Genomic DNA, 20,738 nt, shown 5'->3' with positions numbered 1-20,738 from the left:
TTTTTATTTATTTGTGCACACAAGAACTGGGGTGTAGGCCAGAGGTATGGGGGGTGAAAGGATTCACCAGAGATAGAGTGAGGAGCAGAACAGGTGGATCAACTGAAACACACTGCTGAGGGGAGCAGCGGGCAAGACAGGAGAGGTCTGCTGTACCATGTAGGTCACCTCCCTAGCTGGGGATTGAACTCATGCCACAGTGGCTGGTGATAGCTTGATAGTGCTGAGACTTTAACCCCTGCGCCACCAGGGAGGCCCTATTAACAGATCTTTAGCTCATTATAATACTATTTACAATAATAAAGACATGGAAACAGCCTAAGTGCCCAACACAGAGGAATGGAAAAAGAATATGTGGTATATACACATAATAGAATACTATTCAGATATAAAAAAAGATGAAACCTTGCTGGAAATGGGTAGAAGGGCCTACTGGTTAGTAGTGGATAGTAAATGAATATTTGGTGGTGGTGTTGGGCATGGTGAGAAAATGTAATCTTGGAACATATACAGCATTGTAAGCTAATGTTACCTCAGTACAAAAAAAACACCTCTAGTTAAAAATTTCAGATTATTTAAATTCACATTTGAAAGGAATGAACATTTAAAACAATACAAAGAAGACAAAACAAACTTACTTGATCTATCTGATCTTGTTGGCCTCTGTATACAGTTTCAGGATCTGAAGGTGGCCGCAGATGAAATTCTGAGTCACAGAAATTTCCATCACCATCGACATTGTGTAGGCTTTCCCAAACAACTTTTTCTTCAGTAAGAAACCCCTGGTCTGTTACTAATAAATACAATAGACCCTTAATAAGAAACAAAAGAAAAAGGGCTGTTGAATTGATACAAACTAGTTAATATTTAAGAGAACTTTTATAACCTATATATTTAAAACATATTGTCTCTGCTAGCTAAGTTTGCCCAACAAATAGTAGACCAAGTAGATACCCTATTTGCTCACTGAATTAAATCTACCTAGCTTTGATAGTTTCTAATTGTTATACTACAACACAATAAGAACCAAGAGCTCTTGGTATGCTCAATTAACACGTGACTTATAAATAGCCTTCGGTGCTAGGTGTTGAGATATTGACAAAACAAATACAGCAAAACATAAGATTGTAGAATATAAGTGATTCAATTTTTCTCAGTTTGTAATTTTTCTTTTATCTTTTTTTTTTTAATAGAGTTGTCTGTTTTTTTTTTTTTAATTTATTTATTTATTTATTCATACAAACACTGGGTACAGTCAGAAGCACGGGAGGGTGAGAGAACTCACCAGAACTAGAGCGGGGAGCAGAGCAGGCAGAAGGACCAAAGTACACTGCTGAGGGGAGCAGCGGGCGGCAGGAGAGGTCTGCGCGCCATGTGGGACCCTCCTCTGGTGGCCGGGGAGCAGCTGGGGATTGAACCGGCGCCGCAGAGGCTGTGGGCAGCTTCGCAACCCAGCGCTCAACCGCTGTGCCACCAGGGAGGCCCTCAGTTTGTAATTTTTCATAATAAAATGTTAGGAATGACTTTTGGTGGCTTATATATCACCTTGCGAAATAGGAAATTACTATATATGTTCTTATAAAATTTGTCATATAGCAAATAAGACATAGTCACAACAAATGGTATCACATTAACTTTTTAAAATTAAGCTTATATAATTAATCTAATAAATAGCAACTTTTGCTTTCTCTACACCATGAGCTACTCTTTCTTCATAATCAACACATATATCTTGTATTTTGTTCCTGTTTCTGTTGTAATACTGAACCACTTTACCACAATTGTGTTTTCTTGGCTCATTCCCCAGACTATGTATTTAAATACCTGTATCTCTAGACCTAATGTAGGGTACACCACAAAGTTTGGGTTTAATGTTTATAGAATCAATCCATGAACTCATGATTATAGTTATCACTACAGAATTTAGCAATGCCCTCTAATATTTTATATGAACTAGCTTTAAATCCAATTACATGCAAAGCATCCCTAGTCTACCATATAAGCTTTTTTTTTTTTTTGATTTATTTATACAAGCACAGGAGGGTGAGAGAATTCACCAGAGCCAGAGCAGGGAGCAGAACAGATAGACTGACGAAGTACACTGCTGAGGGGAGCAGCGGCGCGGCAGGAGAGGTCTGCGCACCATGAGGGACCCTTGCCAGTGGCGGGGATCAAACTGGCGCTGAGGAGGCTGTGGGCAGCTTCACAGCCCAGTGCTCAACTGCTGTGCCACCAGGGGAGGCCCTACCATATAAACTTTGTAAGCCATTTCTTCTTCATATTTACTGAGAATATGACTTTTATTTACTTGCTCAGAGTTCTTACTGGCTAATATAGTATTTTCTAATGTGTAAGAACCATACTTTTTCATGTTCTCTCCTATCATTCACACAATCTTGAGAGTTAGGAATAAGAGCTTCCTATAAAGAGTTTGGTGGGGGAGGTGGTAGAGAAATGATTGAATAAATTCTGAAGCTTTAAACAAAGTAATTATTATTATTTTTGAACATTTACTATGTGTTCAGTACTGTGGAATACAACTCTTCCCAACGTACAGTCTTTCCTTTTCTCTAATACCAGTTACATTCAAGAATAGCTGTAGATACTGATTAATTTACATATTCATTGAATTTGCTATAGTAACCTGTAAAGTACTTGAGAGGAAAAACATTTTGTTATTAAGTTTAAAGACATGGTTTTAAATAAAAGTTCAGTCTGGACTCACACTTTAAAAAAAAATCAGGTATTTTCCAATTCAACAAATATTTAAATGCCTATCATATTGATCACCTTTCCTAAGTGCTTGAGGATTCTTATCACAAGAAAATAATGATTCCACTTTACTCTGATATTTGGTGCACCTTTTCCATGATTCCATAGAAACCTGAATTTATCATTATCAAAGCACTTTGCAGTTAGTTGTTTGTTTACTTATCTCTCCTAATAAGTTTCAATGTCTTTTATGAGTAGAACCATGTTTTATTCACTCATACATCCTTATTACCTAACATAATTTTATTCATTTATTTATTATTTTTTATTTATTTTTGCATAGAAGAACTAGGATGTAGGCCAGAAGTGCAGCAGTGAGAGGACTCACCAGAGACAGAGTAGGGAGCAAAATAGGCAGATTTACTGAAATAAACTGCTAAGGGGAGCAGTGGACTATACAGGAGAGGTCTGCTGCACCTGGCCAGGGTTTGAACTCATGCTGCTGATAGCTTCATAGTGCTGAGAGACTTAACCCCTTGCGCCACCAAGGAGTCCCCCTAACATACTTTTAATACCTAGTTATGATCTACCTTGCCCAAGGATAATTTAAAGAAAAACTGAAAGTTCTTTCCAGTCAATTTTTTAGTAAGTAGATCTGATCCTTCTCTTTATAATCACAATACATTTCAACATATAATTATATCATCCAAGCTCTAGGTTTTATAACTTATTTGATGTAGATGATATATTATAATGATGCTTGCAATAGGAGTAATCAAAATCTTATCCAAAAATTGTTTTCCAAACGACACTTTAGGATGAGTAACTTTGGAAGTGTATTACCCATAGCACATATATATTTGCAAATTTTAACTAAAAGGGTGTCCTTTCTTGGTATAGCTGAGCTGTTTTCTAATGAACTACCAGTCTCAATTTCTTTTTTTCCTTGATCTTGACATTTATCAAAAATATATGTAACTGGTCCCCTGTCAATAAGGCTGGTTATTACTCAACAGTTTCTTACATAATGGCAATGTAGAATGGCAATGTATGTACTAATGTAGAATGGAATAGTTTAGGCTCCTTTGTTCCTTAGAGTCTATAGTTAAATCACCATTAAGACTATTTCTTGCTTTTATACTCCTGCATTTTTGCCATTTTGAATTTTCCTTCTAATCTCATCAGCCTTTAAAATCCTAATTTCATAAAAAAATAACCAATAAAGAATGGGTATATTAAAGTCTTAAATTATTATGTACTAATGTATGTTATCATATAAAAATGTTAAAGAAATAAAGTTAGATAATTTTTATGATATTTTTTAAAATTAGGCAATTGCAGCCTCCCCAGTAGCACAGCGGGTTGAGCACAGAGCTGTGAAGCTGTCCACAGCCTCTGCAGTGGGGGTTCGATCCCTGGCCAGCCAGGGAGATACCCACATGGCGTGTCAGACCTCTCCTGACTTGCCTGCTTCTCCCTTCAGCAGTGCTTTCGGTCCGTCTGCCTGTTCTGCTCCCCGCTCTGTCTCTGGTGAATTCTCTCACCCTCCCATACCTCTTGTCTGTACCCCAGTTCTTGTATAAATAAATAAATTTTGAAATTAAAAAAAAATAGGCAATTGGATCATACAAAAGACTAAATGAAAACCTATTCTACTGAAAATGCCCCAATAAATTAACTACATAGAATGAGTTACTTTTATTTACAAAATATGTGACAATATCACAATTTATAAACTGAGAAAACTGAAGAGAACTTATTAATGTAATAAAAATAATTAATATTAGCCTTTAAAATACAGAGGAAAGTACTACTTGAATATTTTAGATTAAATGGCTTAGATTCAAATTACTTAACATCTTTGGACCTTAGTTTTCTTTCCTCATAAATGATATAGAGGTAATTAGAACAGAGAATTTCTGATATTTTACAAACTGAAAGATGAACTTTACTTCTACTTAATGAACATCAATCTCACTCACAAAGAACTTTCTTAAACCTAGAGAGGCAGAGTTGTTGAAAGTGTAAACTGAAAGTCAGATTGGAGCTATTTACAAGCAGTGTGTGTGGTCTTAGGAATTCTTGCTTAGGGCCTTTTAAGTTTGTTCTCTCAGCTGTAAAGTGGGAATAATGAAATTCACACTTCATAGAAAAGTTGTGAAATTAGATGAAATAATGAATAAAAAGTGCCAGGCACAGTGTAAGTGCTTAATGATATGAGAGATTACATTTATGACATCACCAAAATCTATCTCAGTTTCTTTTTTTAAAGATTTATTTATTTATTTATACAAGCACTGGGTACAGTCAGAAGCACAGGAGGGTGAGAGAATTCACCAGAGCCAGAGTGGGGAACAGAACAGGCAGACCGACGAAATGTACTGCTGAGGGGAGCAGCGGTCGTGCCAGGAGAGGTCTGCGCGCCACGTGGGACCCTCGCCAGCGGCCGGGGATCAAACTGACACTGCAGAGGCTGCAGGCAGCTTTGCAGCCTAGCGCTCAACCGTTGCATCATCAGGTAAGGCCCAATCTATCTCAGTTTCTGTATGGGTTGCCCCCTGCCTCCTATTTATCAGAAAATAGGCTCTGCCTGTACCATGGCACCCATTATTTTTCTTAGTTTCCACATTTTTCTTCCTTTTCCTTTAAAAATTTTAAGTGACAATTTTTATTTTTATTTATTTTAAAGATTTATTTATTTTTATTTTTATACAAGAATTGGGATACAGGCCAGAGGTGTGGGAGGGAGAGAGGATTCACCAGAGACAGAGCAGGGAGTAGAACAGGCAGACAGACAGAAAACACTGCTGAGGGGAGCAGCAGGCGAAGCAGGAGAGGTCTGCCACACCATGTGGGTATCTCCCTGGCTGGCTGGGAATCAAACCCGTGCTGCAGAGGTTGCAGACAGCTTCACAGCACTGTGCTCAACCCACTGCGCCACCAGGGAGGCCCTTTAAGTGACATTTTTTAACGTATCAACTATATTTTTAAAATAATTACAAAAAAATTCCACTATAGTCTTAGTCAAAGAGGAAAGAGATTGAACAAATTTATTTCTTTAACATGGCTTTAGTATTTATCTAAAACTGTATTTCCTTCTATACTACTCTTCGCTTTCAATACCTAACTGTAAAGTTAAAAAGCAAATGAATAAAAAATCCACCCCCAAAAACCTTGCTTTTGAGTATACTCCACAGAGATGTCAGTAACTTAAACCAAGACATAGAGGAAGCAGTTATGACATGAATATAAAAGTTGATAATGGAAAGAAATGATCAAGAGGGAATCCTAATAGAGAGTTATGCAGATGTCATTATATAAATCAAAGATCTAGAAACAGGGAATCAGCAATTTATCTAACTTGAGTAAACAGAAAGCATTGAAGAAGTGGAGGAGGACTATAAAAAATAGATCTAGTGAAATAACTAGATCTTGGATATAAAATCTAAGATCTGTGACTTATGACTGTGAATCTATCAGTCATAATCATATGGATAATATTAGAAGCAAAACAGACCTAATCGGATCTGTTTCTAAGAAATAAGAGATTTATTTACAAACTATTTTTATGCTTTCAATAGCATAAAAATTCCTGCCTGGATAAAAAGCTGGCTCACTATCTAAAACCACAACAGCCAAAAAACATCTGGGGGTCTCTTCCTGTTGCTTTTAGACCATATCTAGGTAAGATGAAGAAACGTACATAAATCATGTACTTAATGTGGATTTGTCACAATGATATGCCCAGTATAATTATAAGATTATGTGGAAGTATATGGAGGGAGATAGTAAAATAACAGAAACTGCAAGCAGATGTAATTGTTGTCAATAGACAGACAGACAAGGGATGAATAGTTTAATCAAAGGTTCATAGAAAGTGCTGTTATAACTAGTAAGTAACAATAACTGGACTTGATTACTTTGCTAGTAATGGAAGAAATAGCTGAGATTACATGCAATAATGATACTGTGGTTTGGAAGGAAAATGTTATTTAAAAATGTTATTTAAAGGGGCCTCCCTGGTGGCTCAGTGAGTTGAGCGCAGCCTGTGAAGCTGTCCGCAGCCTCTGTAGCGTGGGTACGATTCCCGGCCTGCCAGGGAGAAACCCACATGGTGCAGAGACCTCTCTTTTCTCACCCCTGCTCCCCTCAGCAGTGTATTTCAGTCAGTCTGCCTGTTCTGCTCCCTGCTCTGTCTCTGGTGAATTCTTTCACCCCCTGCACCTCTGGCCTGTACCCTAGGTCTTGTATAATAAAATCTTTAAAAAAAAAAGTTAAAGATTGAAAGATAAGCACAAACATAAAAAACAGATAAAAATAATATAATGTCAAAATTGTTAAAATGATAAGTATAACAGGCACGCACTAAATTAGCCTCATTACTTTTCTGTAAGTTTGTAATTTTTTATAACAAAAGATTAGAAATAGTGTTACTGTTTTGGTGGTCACTATAATAATTAAAGGCATTTTCCCTCATAACTGGCCACCAGGATAATTCTACCTATCCCTTCTATGAAAGTCAGATATTAGTGAAGAATGGTGTTTTATTTTTTCTAGGCAGTATTTACAAACTTAGACAATATTATCAGTTTCATAATACCATCATGTCCCTAAATGCCTTTGCTTTTTCTAATTCCTTTTTGCACACAAAGTCCCAAATTGAGTGCAACAAATTAGCTACCTACCATCTTCATGCCCATACCGCCATGAATACTAAAGAAAAAATTATACAGAGTATATGAATGCAATAACTACCATCCTCAACACTGCCTGTTGATTCTTCTTAATTTCTCTAGGCAGAACTTTTCCCCATGTGCTATAATTACTATTTTAAATTTTCTTTCCTCAAATATGGAACCACACCTTTTCACCCCTACTCAATTTCAGTGAACTTGACTTCTATATAATACAGAAAATAGACATATTCAAAGAGAACCTTATTTCCTGCCATCAAACCTATACATTTACTTGAAGCTGACTCAGTCTATTCCTTCCCTCCTTTACAATGAAGAAGACTCTTTTTAAATACTTCACCTGTGAACTGTTCTGTCCTTTCTCACTCTCTTAGGAGCCTTCTAATACCAATTATTCCTTCTGAATTTCACCCTTTCTCTCTCTACTGAATCCTCCAATATTAAATATGATCAAGTTTCTTATATTAAAAAACAAAACCAGAGGCCTCCCTGGTGGCACAAGGGATTAAGTCTCAGCACTCTGAAATTATTGGCAGCCAATGCAGCATGAGTTCAATCCCTGGCTAGGTAGCTGACCTACATGACGCAGCAGAACTTTCCTGTCTCGTCTGCTGCTCCCCTCAGCAGTGTATTTCAGTCAATCCGGCTGTTCTGCTCCCCACTCTGTCTCTGGTGAATCCTCTCACACACACATTGGTACTTCTGGCCTGCAGCCCAGCTCTCATATGCATAAATAATCTTAAAAAAATTAAAAACAAAACCAAAACCCTCCCTGTATGACATACTCCACTACAGCTATAAGCCAATATTGGTATGTCTAAGTCCCCTTCCAAAATAAACTGTTTCGAAGAGATTCCTGTGTATTTTTGTGTTTACTTCTTGTCATCCCAATAATTCTTAAGCAATAGAAATTGTTTTTCACCCCTGCTGCTACTATTCTCTAAAGGATCACCAGTGAAATTCATTTGCTATGGGCACTCCTCCCCTTTCCCTAGTGTACTTATTTTTTTATAGATTTATTTATTTATGCATACAAGACCTGGGGTACAGGCCAGAGGTGTGGGGGGTGAGAGGATTCACCAGTGTGAGGAACAGAACAGGCAGACTGACTGAAATACACTGCTGAGGGGAGCAGCAGGCAAGTCAGGAGAGGTCTGCTGCACTATGTGGGTAGCTCCCTGGCCAGGGATCAAACTTGTGCTGCAGTGGCTGCAGACAGCCTCACAGGTTGTATCTGAACCCTTTGCGCCACCAGGGAGGCCCTCCCTAGTGTTCTTACCTGACTCATCAGCAGCATTAAAAAACTGAAATCTCCATTCATGAAACACTGTCTCCCTATTGGTTTACATGCTACCATATTCTTTAGATTTCCCTTTTATTATTTTATTTCTCAGTCTCTTTTGCCAGTTCATACCCCTCCAGTTGGTCTTTAAATGGTGGCATCTCTGTCTTCTAGGCCTTCTCTTTTCTACTCATTCTGTATCTTTCTTTTTCTTTTCTTTTTTTTTTTTTTTTTTGCTTAGAAGAACTGGGGTACAGGCCAGAAGTGCTGGGGGTTAGAGGATTCACCAGAGACAGAGTGAGGAGCAGAATAGGCAGATTGACTGAAATACACTGCTAAGGAGAGCAGCAGGCGAGAGAGGAGGGGCTGCTGCACTATATGTGGGTTAGCTACCTGGCTGGGGATCAAACTGAAAGGGTGACAGTGCTGAGACTTAACCCCTAGGCCATCAGGGAGGCCCCCATTCTGTAACTTTCTTATAAATCTCATCCTCCTTCCAAATTACTATCTGTACAAACATTTCCACTAGTCAGTGTAATAGTCATTAAACTCTCTTCCAGTGTTGTTTCAATAAAGAGCACTAATGTTCATCTAATTGTTCATGTTGAAAACCCAGAAATCATTCTTTCCTTATTTTTCACATCCTAATCATCAAATTTGATTGATTACATTTCCTAAAATCTATGGAATCTATCCACTTTTTATTTCTTTACCATCTTAGTCCAAGTCACTATAACCTCTTGGGTGTCCTGCAATAATCTTCCAAGTAAATTCATTCTACTCTTGCCTCAAAGTCCAAAGCAGCTTAATGTTGTGCCAGGGGCAGGGAGACAGACACCACTGCATCATAATGACACACTGTTTAGCAGAGGAAAATTTAGAAGAATGCACACAAGCTCTAAGCTATCATTATCTCACAGGAAGGCACACTTAGTCCAGAAACAGACAAATGGCAGAAAGTACTCCAGGAGAGACACCCCTTCCTATAACACATTAAGAAGATTTCAATATTTGGGGCCTCCCCGGTGGTGCAGCGGTTGAGCGCTGGGTTGCGAAGCTGCCCGCGGCCTTTGCGGCGCCGGTTCGATCCCCGGCTGCTCCCCGGCCACCAGAGGAGGGTCCCACATGGCGCGCAGACCTCTCCTGCCGCCCGCTGCTCCCCTCAGCAGTGTACTTCGGTCCTTCTGCCTGCTCTGCTCCCCGCTCTGGCTCTGGTGAATTCTCTCACCCTCCCGCGCTTCTGACTGTACCCAGTGCATGTATAAACAAAAAAACAAACAAACCAGCAAACAAATAAATAAAGCATGCCTCTATAAAAAAAAAAAAAAAAAAAAAAAAGAAGATTTCAATATTTGACTAGTAAAGAACTTCTTGGTCAGGAATATTGCCTTGATGGAAAGGGAGCACCTACACCTCAGTTTTGGGGGTTAGAGACCTTATTTTCCCACTGAACTATGTCATTCCATTGAACAACAACAACAACAAAAAACAGAAAATGGAACAAAAAGAAACTATAGGCTATTAGGGGACCAGGTCTGTTTCTCTTCTCAACTCAAGACTCTACAAGATCTGGTACCTGGGCCTCCCCTGGTGTGGCAGTGGTTGAGCGCTGGGCTGCGAGGCTGCCTGCCCGCAGCCTCTGCAGCGCCGGTTCGTTCCCTGGCCGCTGGCGAGGGTCCCACAAAAAAAAAAAAAAAAAAAAAAAAAAGATCTGGTACCTACCTGTTTCTTTAGACTTACTTATTTTCTAGGTATCAGCAACACAGATCTTTCAGTTCCTTGAGGAGTTATTTCCTTCCTCAGTGCCTTTGCACACATGTTCCATCTGCTTAGTTAACCCTATTTTTTGTTAACTGATTAAACTCCTAGAAGATTCATTTTTCAGGTCTCAGTTTAAAGGTTACTATCTCGGGCCTTCCTGGTGGCGCAAGGGGTTAAGCACTGTACTATGAAGCAATCTGCAGCCTCTGCAGCATGAGTTCGATCCCCGGCTGGCCAGGGAGCAACCCACATGGTGCAGGAGCCCTCTCCTGTCTCGCCCACTGCTCCCCTCAGCAGTGTACTCCGGTCAATCTGCCTGTTCTGTTCCCTACTCTGTCTCTGGTGAATCCTCTCACCCCCTCGCATCTCTGGCCTGTACCCCAGCTCTTGTATACATAAATAACAAATCCTTAAAAAAATAATAAAAAATAAAGGTTACTATCTCAAAGGAAGTTTTTTCCTGACATCCCCGAGTAAGCTAAACATCTTAATAAAAGCACTCATAATGTTTGTATATATCCTTTACAAAGTGCATTACAATAGAAATAACAACTGCAATTTAACATCTGTCCATTTGTGAAGCTAGCAATCCTTAAATGGAAGGAACCATAACTGTCCTGCTCAGCTGCAATCATAGTACTTAGCTGCATACCCAAGCACAATCATGCTCAATAGATATTTGTTGCATGAATGAATAAAGTGTGGACTTGAGGAGATCCAGTAAAGCAAGATGACATGGCAAAAATTACTGTGCAGCAATAATTCTGACTGAGGTTCTTTGCCTTAGCTTTCTGAACATTATAGATGATTCTGGACTCATACCTACCATACATCGAATCAAATGTGGAAGCAATACAAATGAACCCTTGTTAACTAAAATAGGAATAGGAGAGCCAGGGTTTTAGAGTATTCTTACATAAGTTAACAAATCATTATTTTATTTGACTTTGGGCAATTCATTGATTAAAGTGTCTAAGACCTAATTCCTAACTTTGATAAACTTTCTCTCATTTAGAAAAATATGACACATTTACAGGGAAAGAAAACCAGTAACTAGGTATTCTCTAAAGGTCAAAATAAGGGGCCTTCCTGGTGGCACAAGAGGTTAAGACACAGCACTATGAAGCTACCCACAGCTACTGCAAGCACAAATTGGATCCCTGGCCAGGAAGATGACCCACATGGCGCAGCAGACTTCTCCTGTCTCACCTGCTGCTTCCCTCAGCAGTGTATTTCAGTCATCCACCTGTTCTGTACCCTATTCTATCTCTGGGGAATCCTCTCACCACCACCCCCACACCTCTGGCCTGTACCCCAGTTCTTGTATATATGTATAAAATAAATAAATCTTTTTTAAAAATTTAAAAAATAAAGGGCAAAATAAGAATAATGGCTCATTACAGATAGAGGAGGATGGACGGAGTAATGGCCCTTAGCTTTAGCTGCACATTAAAATTACCTGGGCAACATTAAAAATATGCTGAATTTCAAGTCCCACCTCCAGAGATTATGATTTAGTTGAATTTGTCATGGAATCTAGCCATCGGCATTAAAAAAAAAAACCCAAAATCAAAAACTTCCCATATACTTTTAGCATGTAGTCTGGATTGAGAAACACTGATTTAAGGAAAGAAAGTAGTTTTACCGAGGAGCTAGTATTTGATATGTTTCCTAAAGGACAGGCAAAATTTGGATATCTGAAAACAAATGAGATATTTTCAAATGGGGATTAAGGAGTAAGATATGGCAGCAAAGGCACTGAAATGGGAAAGCATAAAATATATATAGGGATGAAAGATTATTAGTGAGTAGATAGATCATTGTGGCTAAAGCAAAGTGTTGCCAAAGGGAAAGAGCAGAAAATATTTTACATTTTTACTCTCTAGGCAATAGCTATTACTAAACATTTTTTTTTTTTTTAATAGAGGCATGCTTTATTTATTTATTTTACTTGTTTGTTTGTTTGTTTATACATGCACTGGGTACAGTCAGAAGTGCGGGAGGGTGAGAGAATTCACCAGAGCCAGAGCGGGGTGCAGAGCAGGCAGAAGGACCGAAGTACACTGCTGAGGGGAGCAGCGGGCGGCAGGAGAGGTCTGCGCGCCATGTGGGACCCTCCTCCGGTGGCCGGGGAGCAGCCGGGGATCGAACCGGCGCCGCAGAGGTCACGGGCAGCTTCGCAACCCAGCGCTCAACCGCTGCGCCACCGGGGAGGCCCTATTACTAAACATTTTTATTAATTAATTAATTACTGATATAATCAGTGTAGCATTCTACTACAGAAGTCAAGGTATAAGATGATAAACTCCTCTGAGGGTTTTATAGGTGGCAGCTGCAAAAGTGGAAAAGATAATGAAGGGGATGAATTAGTAAGATTTTTTGGCAGAGTCATGAATGGCATAATAATTTAAATTCACAGTTAACTTTAACAAGTATCATAAAGATAAATCCTGGTTCTTCTAAACTCCTTTTGTCTTCAAATTAAATAGCCATCATTAGCAGTCATCCTAGTTCTGTCTCTAGAGTTATCATTTTATTTTCTTAGGAAGAAAATAATAAATACTTAATGTAATAACCCTTGAAAAGGGGGTTGAGACTTAAAACCAAATAACTTGATTTGAGGTAACACTTAAATTACTAAATTACTATGGAATAATTACTTTCATAATTTGATGATTAAGGAAAATTATGCTAAATTAAAAAAATTTTGAAGCAGATTGTAAGACATCTCTAAAGCAAGACCCGTTAATTTAGAATAACAATCAAATAGCTATTTCTTTATCATACCTTGTACTTGGTCATGGTGCTAAAATGATTATTCCGAAAGAACACACAAAGTTCTCCTTCCTGAACTGTTGAAGTTAGTTCACATAATCCATGGTATGTCAGTTGAGTGGCTGTGTTATTTAGAAACTGCTCAGCTACAAAGCCTACGGAATCAATGCATAATATTAGATGGAAGAATAATTTCAAGATTAAAAAGTTTTTCTATTGCCATTATATTCCAAATATGAAGAAAAGCCAATCAAAAGAAGACTTTCCTTACTATAACATGATGGCTCCAATTTGGAGATTCTTCTAATATTGCTAGGTAAGATGTATGTATAGGCATTCCCATCCTAAAGAAACAGTTATGTGAAATTCTTTTTATCAATAAATGTATTAACTTACACTTCAACTACTTTCAAAAAAATATTTCAGACAGCTTGCAATAAGACACAGACACAGTAAAGCCAAAATCAACTTAAAAAAAACACAAGAATTCAGAGTCAGCAATTTTAAAAGTGGACAGGAGCAAAAGATGTATGTCAATAGTTACTTAGCCAAATAGACAGATGTTTGAAATTAAAAGACAGTCTTAACAAATTGAGTTGCTTGAGATTTTAAAAAATATTCCAGATAATTCTTAATTCACAATGGCTCAATTCTTGCCAAAACAAAAAGCAGGCATAAAACTAAACAGAAAAGAGTAGGATAACCAATGCCGTTCTAGCCTAATTTCCCCTGACATATGCTACTCATTATGTAATATATGAAGTTCAGAAAAAGGAATAATCTCTTTTGAAGCATGAGGAAATACAAAGAAGTTTTCTGAGGTTTAATTTAAAAGACCTATGTACAGCTGATTGTCAGTATTTGCATAGATTCATATTTGCAAATTCATCTAGTAGCTAAAATTGAAAACTCCAAAATCAATACTCATTGTATCTTCGTGGTAATTCCTGTACATATGGATAGCAGTAAAAATTTGAGTCACACATTTTCAAATGAAGTCAAACAAGGCAATTCTCTGCCTTCCTGTGTCAGCTCTTGTACTGTAAACAAGCACCCATTATATGGTCTATTTAAGACCACATTTTTCACATTTTTGTGCTTTTTTGGGTGACTTTTTACTGTGTAAAATGGGTTCCCTTCACCCCAAGTATAATGGTAAAATATTGGCTAATGTTCCTAAGTGCACAAAGGTTGTGATGTGCCTTGTAGAGAAAAAACATTTTTTGTACCTTTATTCATATGTGATTTAAAGCACTGTTGGCATGAACTTAATGTTAATGAGTCAACAACATATATTGAATAAGGTGTTTCTAAACAGAAACACTCATAAAATAAGGTTATGAATTGATCAGTTGATGAAAATCTTATCACCAAAGGTTCCCAGAAATCTTACCTTGAATTTTAGTATTCATTAATTCAGTGTTGATAGCAATTTTATAAAACATAACTACTACAAATAATGAGAATAAACTGTATATTTTTAAAGCTTGTATTTCTTGTCTTTCCTTCTTTCTCTTCCTCCTTTTGCTCCCTTCCTTTAAAAAGGAAGAAATATCTCAGAAGCAATAGGTAGAAAGACAATGCTATAAAAAGTTTTATATCTGAGTGGTGCAGACATAGGGAGTAAAGATGAACTTGTGTTAAGAAATTTTTCTTGGGACCAGAAAAATGGAAGGACAGGGTACTAGAGGAGTGGGGCCTGGAGCTCCAGCAGGATACAGTAGAGGGTACAAAGGCCCAAACCAAAAATCCTGATTTTTGATGTGATATCTAGGCTGTTATTCTAGTTTTTGTCTTTTCTTATTTAGATGACAATCTTTCAAATTCTTGCATTTTAGTAAGAAGCTACCTTTGTATGGATGTTAGCAGTTTGTTGACTTAATATTTGTAAATGGCCTTTTGAACAGAAAATTATGTAATGTAGAATTTGAAATCTTTTTCCTTTATTTTTTTAAACTGTATAATGTTCATCAAGTGATGGCAGTGTACCTCATGCCACTTAATTTCCAAAGTGTACCAATTTATTTTTACTGTGCTTTAAAAAATAGAAAAAAATAGTTATAATATTAAAATAAATTTCTCAACAAGAAATTGAAAATAAACTTGGTAGGGCGAGACACATTTGGAGAGTAGCTTATTCCACTCCTTTATCCCTCATCTTTAGTGTTTTGTCATAGCACTTCAAGATGCAAAAACTTTGTAAAAAGTAACAATATATCACATAATTCCAAGGAAAGAGTTAAGTTAGGCGGGGAAGTACAAAAAGTTACACAGAAGGCCACAGCCATAAGAAATCTATAGCAAGCACATTTGCCTTTTCTTTTTCTCATCCCCGCCTTGACTATCATCCTTATTTTGCTAAATACTCAGTTACTGAGAAGTACCACTGTCTACAACAAAACATTTCCTTAAGAAAGATGTTCCTAAATGCCCTTTCCACAAATCACTCACACATCATCTTTTCTACAAATTCTTTTCAAAAAGACAAAAATTCTGTAGAGATATACACAACATGACTTTCATGTGTATGAAATTCAAAAACTCAACCCCGAAAATGTCTTTCTCAGTTATTTCTTCCTATAGAACAGATCATAAGCTCACAGAGAATAAATGACTTGCTCAAGAACATAAAACTACTATGGCAAAATAAAGACTGACAGGAGAATTATTGAGATATAAGTAAAAAACTTTAGTGAAGGTTATTATAAATACCAACTGAGTTAAATCTGTCCCCAAACCTTAAAGCATAAACTAATTTAGACTTACAAGGAACAAAGTTTACTAATTCTCCTCCTATCTTAAAATGATACCCCTGTGAATTTGGTGGACTATTCAAAAGGCCAATTTCATAACTATTTAAGCAAATTTTGGGGAAAAAATTCTAAATGTTATAGCAGCTTGCTTATCTGCAATGATTCAAATACAGCTATTTGTAACATTTAGTTTACATTTCAATTTTATTATTATAGTTACACTTAGTAACTATATTAATGTAAGGTAAAGTTAATATAATGGTAATACTAAAATATTACTGAAAATAAATTTAAATTAAAAAGTATTTTCCTGGTAACATTAGTGTGCTTGAAAATACTTTTTGTTTCAGAAATTCAATATCAAAATAGTTTATCAAATTATTTTCCTCTGTTACTAGAGAGTTATTAGAGAACCCAGAAGTACTACTGAATACTTCAAAGGAGCTGAAGTTAGAAGGCACTGAAAATAGGAAAGAGGAAATAGAGAAGGAAACTTGGTTTATTTTTAAGTGTTGGGTAGATGTGGTCCAGCCTGAGATTTGTGTTCAAATTTAAACTCAACCAGAAGTTAACTTTGTTACTGTGATAGTTTTAAATAAATGATCTGATTTTCTTTTTTAATTTAATGTACTGTGTGTTTCAAAAATCAACTATATTAATATTTTTCCTCAAGAGGATGGGGTAAAACAATCTTTTTTAAGAAGACCAATGTCCAGACTTGCTTTGAAATTGAAAACATAGGGGCTATATGATTTGATTCCAGGTATGCAGCAGGGAGCCCATAAAATTTTACTGTGTTAAAAAATAAAAAAGAGCTCAAGAAATGATGAGGACATATCAAATGAACAGGGGATCCAGCTTGAGAGGATTCCACTGTCCAGATTTGGGACAATTTAAGTTTCAAAAAGAATAATGTAATAATAGCGGGTTATAATAATACACTGAATAAAAAAAAATCCATGAATCTATCATGATAAAAAATATTTTAATGCAGTTGGAAGAGAAGAAAAAACTAGTTTTCACAGAAGTATGCCAACTAATAAATGCAGAAGGAATAATACAAATGTCACAACCACTGCAGCAATAGTTCATTCAGGCAAGAATTGATAGATTCCAACTCTATTGGGGGAAGACATTGGTGAACAGGTTATTCATACAGTTTCAAAGCATAATATCAGAGATTACTTATTACAAAGAAAAAAGGGCATCTTTATAATGGAAATCTTCACAGATATCACCTTAATCATATTTGAACATTATCAATAGTGGGATAATCAAACATCTCATGCCATACCTTTTGAGATAAGGGCAAAAATACAGTGTCACTTATATAAGTAGTCCCACCAAAAATGTATTCATGTGGAAACAATTGGATGACTCCAAACTGAAAACTATTCTACAAAACAATTGGCTTATACTATTAAAACAAGTCAACACCACAAAAGGCTGGAAGGAGAAGGGAAAAAGGTTAGGAACCTGCTCTAGATTGCAAAAGATTAAATAGATATAATTAAATGACCCTTGATTGAAGCCTTGATTGAAAAACTTAAAAAGCTATTTGGGGCTTTATGGGAACAACTAAGAATTTTGAATAGCATTATATCAGTAATAGTATTGTCATTCTATAGAATTTATCTAGAAGTATTCTTAATTGATAGGATACACATGTTGGAACATTAATGGGCATATTGCTATGACATTTGCTACTAATTCTCACAAGTTAGGGGGAAAAGTGTATGCATGTGTGCCTATAGAAAGCAAAAAGCCAATATGTTAATATTAATACTTGCTCAATTAACATGAACTGCATACATATTTTCATTGTGCTATTACAACTTTTTAAGGGCTTAAGAGCTTTCAAAATAAAAAGAAATTAATTATTTAATAAAAAAGTGAATTCAAGCTATAATATTCAGTGTTCATGGAAAATTAGGACTTAATAAATGTTTGAATAAATCAATATTCTGTAATTATTTTTACAAGCATATTTTTGACCTGAAAACAATTGTTAAAGAAGAAATTGTTCAAGAGAAACATCTGGAATTAAATGACCTGTTCTGGTGAAATCTAGCAGCTGGTACTATACTATTATTTTCCATGTTGATTTCTGCTGCCATTCATCATAATTTCATAGTTTATAATTCATCATTATAAACAGATTCAAAAAAGTATTAACACCAAAAACAGGTAACAAATAATATGGTCTCTATGTACACATAAAACTCTGCACTCTTACTTATAAGGCATTGCCAGCAAAAGAAAATAAACATTACCCGAAAGAATACAAAATAAAAAAAATCTAATTCTATTTGACTATTAGCAAATTAACATTTCTTTTTCATCAAAAAAATAGAATGATAGTAAATGTACTGCTTATACTTTGCAGCTTATGGAGATGAATATTTGAATAAAAATAAGTAGTTATCACCTAGGATCAAAGCTTAATTAATTTTTGTAATAAAGGATTAGAAATAAACCATCTTTGGTTATTTTAATGATTCAGAAAGAAATTTATAGTTGTAAGCTAAATAGAAAAAGAAAGAGGACTACTCCATTTGAACACTAAATCTAAGAAAATATGATGAAGGAAAGCTAATTGTTCTATCACAAGTAAAAATGTCCATTGTAGTCTTTTCTTTCTATATGATTTTTTAGTGTCTTATACAAGTAACTACTGAGGTTGAATTATTATTTCAAACAAATTACATATTTGTGGTCTCTTGTAAACAAAAAACTAGTCGATCTTTTTATTAATACTGAATTCCATATATAAAAATTCATTGACATGGAAATCGAATATGCAAAATTCACCATTACAAATTTATATATAAAGGAATTAATCAATTCTGGTATATATTACCTAAAAATTGTATACAACTAAAGGGGGTAAGTCCCTCCTTGTTTCAATGAATACATTTGTCCCAATTATCAATACTATATAAATTAGTTGTAGTTTTTCATTATCTTAGGGATTCAATATCAGAAAAGTAGTAACAGATGTAACATCAGGTTGAGGAAAAAGAAGTGAAGGGACTGGTTTTTTGTTGTTGCTGAGTCTATAAAGAGAGGACTAAGTCCTAACCTCCTTGCATTGCAGCCTTGCTTGGAAAAGATACTGTAACAGTATTTCTTATAGGTTCTTATCTTAATAAATCTACTAAGCCAAACATTAGTTCTTAGCTATCATTCTGTTAACACTTTCTGTTTGAATTCTACTGTTCCCTCAATTACTACTGAATAGCATATTGAAAGTCAGTGAGAAAGTAGGATTTTACTTTTTTTTTTTAAGATTTATTTATTTATTTATACAAGCACTGGGTACAGTCAGAAGCTCAGGAGGGTGAGAGAATTCACCAGAGCCAGAGCGGAGAGCAGAACAGGCAGACTGACGAAGTACACTGCTGAGGGGAGCAGTGGGCGGCAGGAGAGGTCTGCGCGCCATGTGGGACCCTTGCCCGGCGACCGGGGATTGAACCGGTGCTGCAGAGGCTGCGGGCAGCCTCGCAACCCAGTGTCAACCTCTGCGCCACCAGGGAGGCCCAGGATTCTACTTCTTTATAGTCTGCTTTCTAAGAATGCATTTATAATAACGAAAGTTTGGACAAGGAATGGAAAGTTCTAATGCATGGAATTTTACTACTAGAAAGAAACTTTAAAAGTTTTTGTGTGCTCCTCTCTTCCTTCAAATTTAAATTTTGTTGCCTTAGGTTGTAGTGAAAGACTTTTCATACAATTCAATGATCAATATCCCTATATATTTACATGCTTATTGCAAGTAGAAGACTAGATAAGCCTCAACTAAAACACTGTATTTTCTTGTTACTTGCCTCTTGAATAACATGTTAAACTTCTGGATAAATTGAATAATATAATTTGTTGGGCTCTGATTAATCAACAGAACATAAACATCTTCTTTAATATGTTCCTACATATTATTGCCATCACTACACTTTAAAAAATGTGGTGATTGCAACCAACTTTTAATATACCTAATATAAGAAATATGTTTCTCAGAATGACAAAGTTAATCCTATGCTTCTCATGATTTCTCTCTCTCTCTCTCTCTCTCTCTCTCTCTCTCTCTCTCTCTCTCTTTTTTGATACCTTCAGAGTCAAACAGCAGCCTGGATATCTCTGAATATTTATATGAAAGTGGGTGGTGGAAAAGGTACATACAAATGCTCTGACTCCTGATAGTATTCTGGTTTCAAATCTGTTTTTTCCTATCATTGACTGGAGCATAGCTGAAAAATCTATGAAACTGATTCTAACATGATGAATTTAGCAATTTCAATGAGCTATGGATTAGGAAAACTGATGATCAGAGGTAAAAATATAATTCAGAATGATGTTAGATTCCATTGTACTGAAACATAAGGCAGACATCTACTGAAGAAAAAAAAACAAAACTTGAGTACATAATACTCATGTCAATTAACTGAAATATTCAAGATGAATTACAAAGTTTAATCAGTACTCCCAAGCAATAATCACTTTTTAAAAGATTAAATATCAGTAACTCTTGGTTAACTGAACATATTCAGGCTAGCAAGTGATTTTTACTAGAATCCAGGTCTGATTTTATGAGTCAAATGAAAAGGATTTAAAAAAAAACCTTTCATTGGTACCTTTATGAATAATTATTATACTTCATTTAATTCCTATAGGTAGCATCACTTGTACTTTTTAGAAGTCTTATTTAAGACATTTAAAAGACACTAAATTATAGGACAGGTATTTTTGCCAAGAGTAAGAGTCAGG

General features: G+C 36.1%; 1 protein-coding gene across 1 annotated transcript in view; it reads right to left on the bottom strand.

Annotated features, from left to right (window-relative positions):
• Positions 1 to 20,738, bottom strand: part of MINDY2 (MINDY lysine 48 deubiquitinase 2) — a 77,881-nt gene that overhangs the window by 11,797 nt on the left and 45,346 nt on the right. The window contains exons 6-7 of the mRNA XM_037502574.2: positions 13,237 to 13,379; positions 639 to 812 (exon numbers count right to left, since the gene is read on the bottom strand). Of these exons, the coding sequence (XP_037358471.1) occupies positions 639 to 812; positions 13,237 to 13,379 (317 nt within the window). The remainder of the gene's footprint in view (positions 1 to 638; positions 813 to 13,236; positions 13,380 to 20,738) is intronic.

The sequence above is a fragment of the Talpa occidentalis genome, unplaced genomic scaffold (assembly GCF_014898055.3).
Source record: "Talpa occidentalis isolate TD23 unplaced genomic scaffold, MPIMG_talOcc4v2.1 talOcc4.11, whole genome shotgun sequence".
NCBI lineage: Eukaryota > Metazoa > Chordata > Mammalia > Eulipotyphla > Talpidae > Talpa > Talpa occidentalis.
Note: the sequence above shows the minus strand (reverse complement) of the source record. Positions and strands in the feature narration are given on the sequence as shown.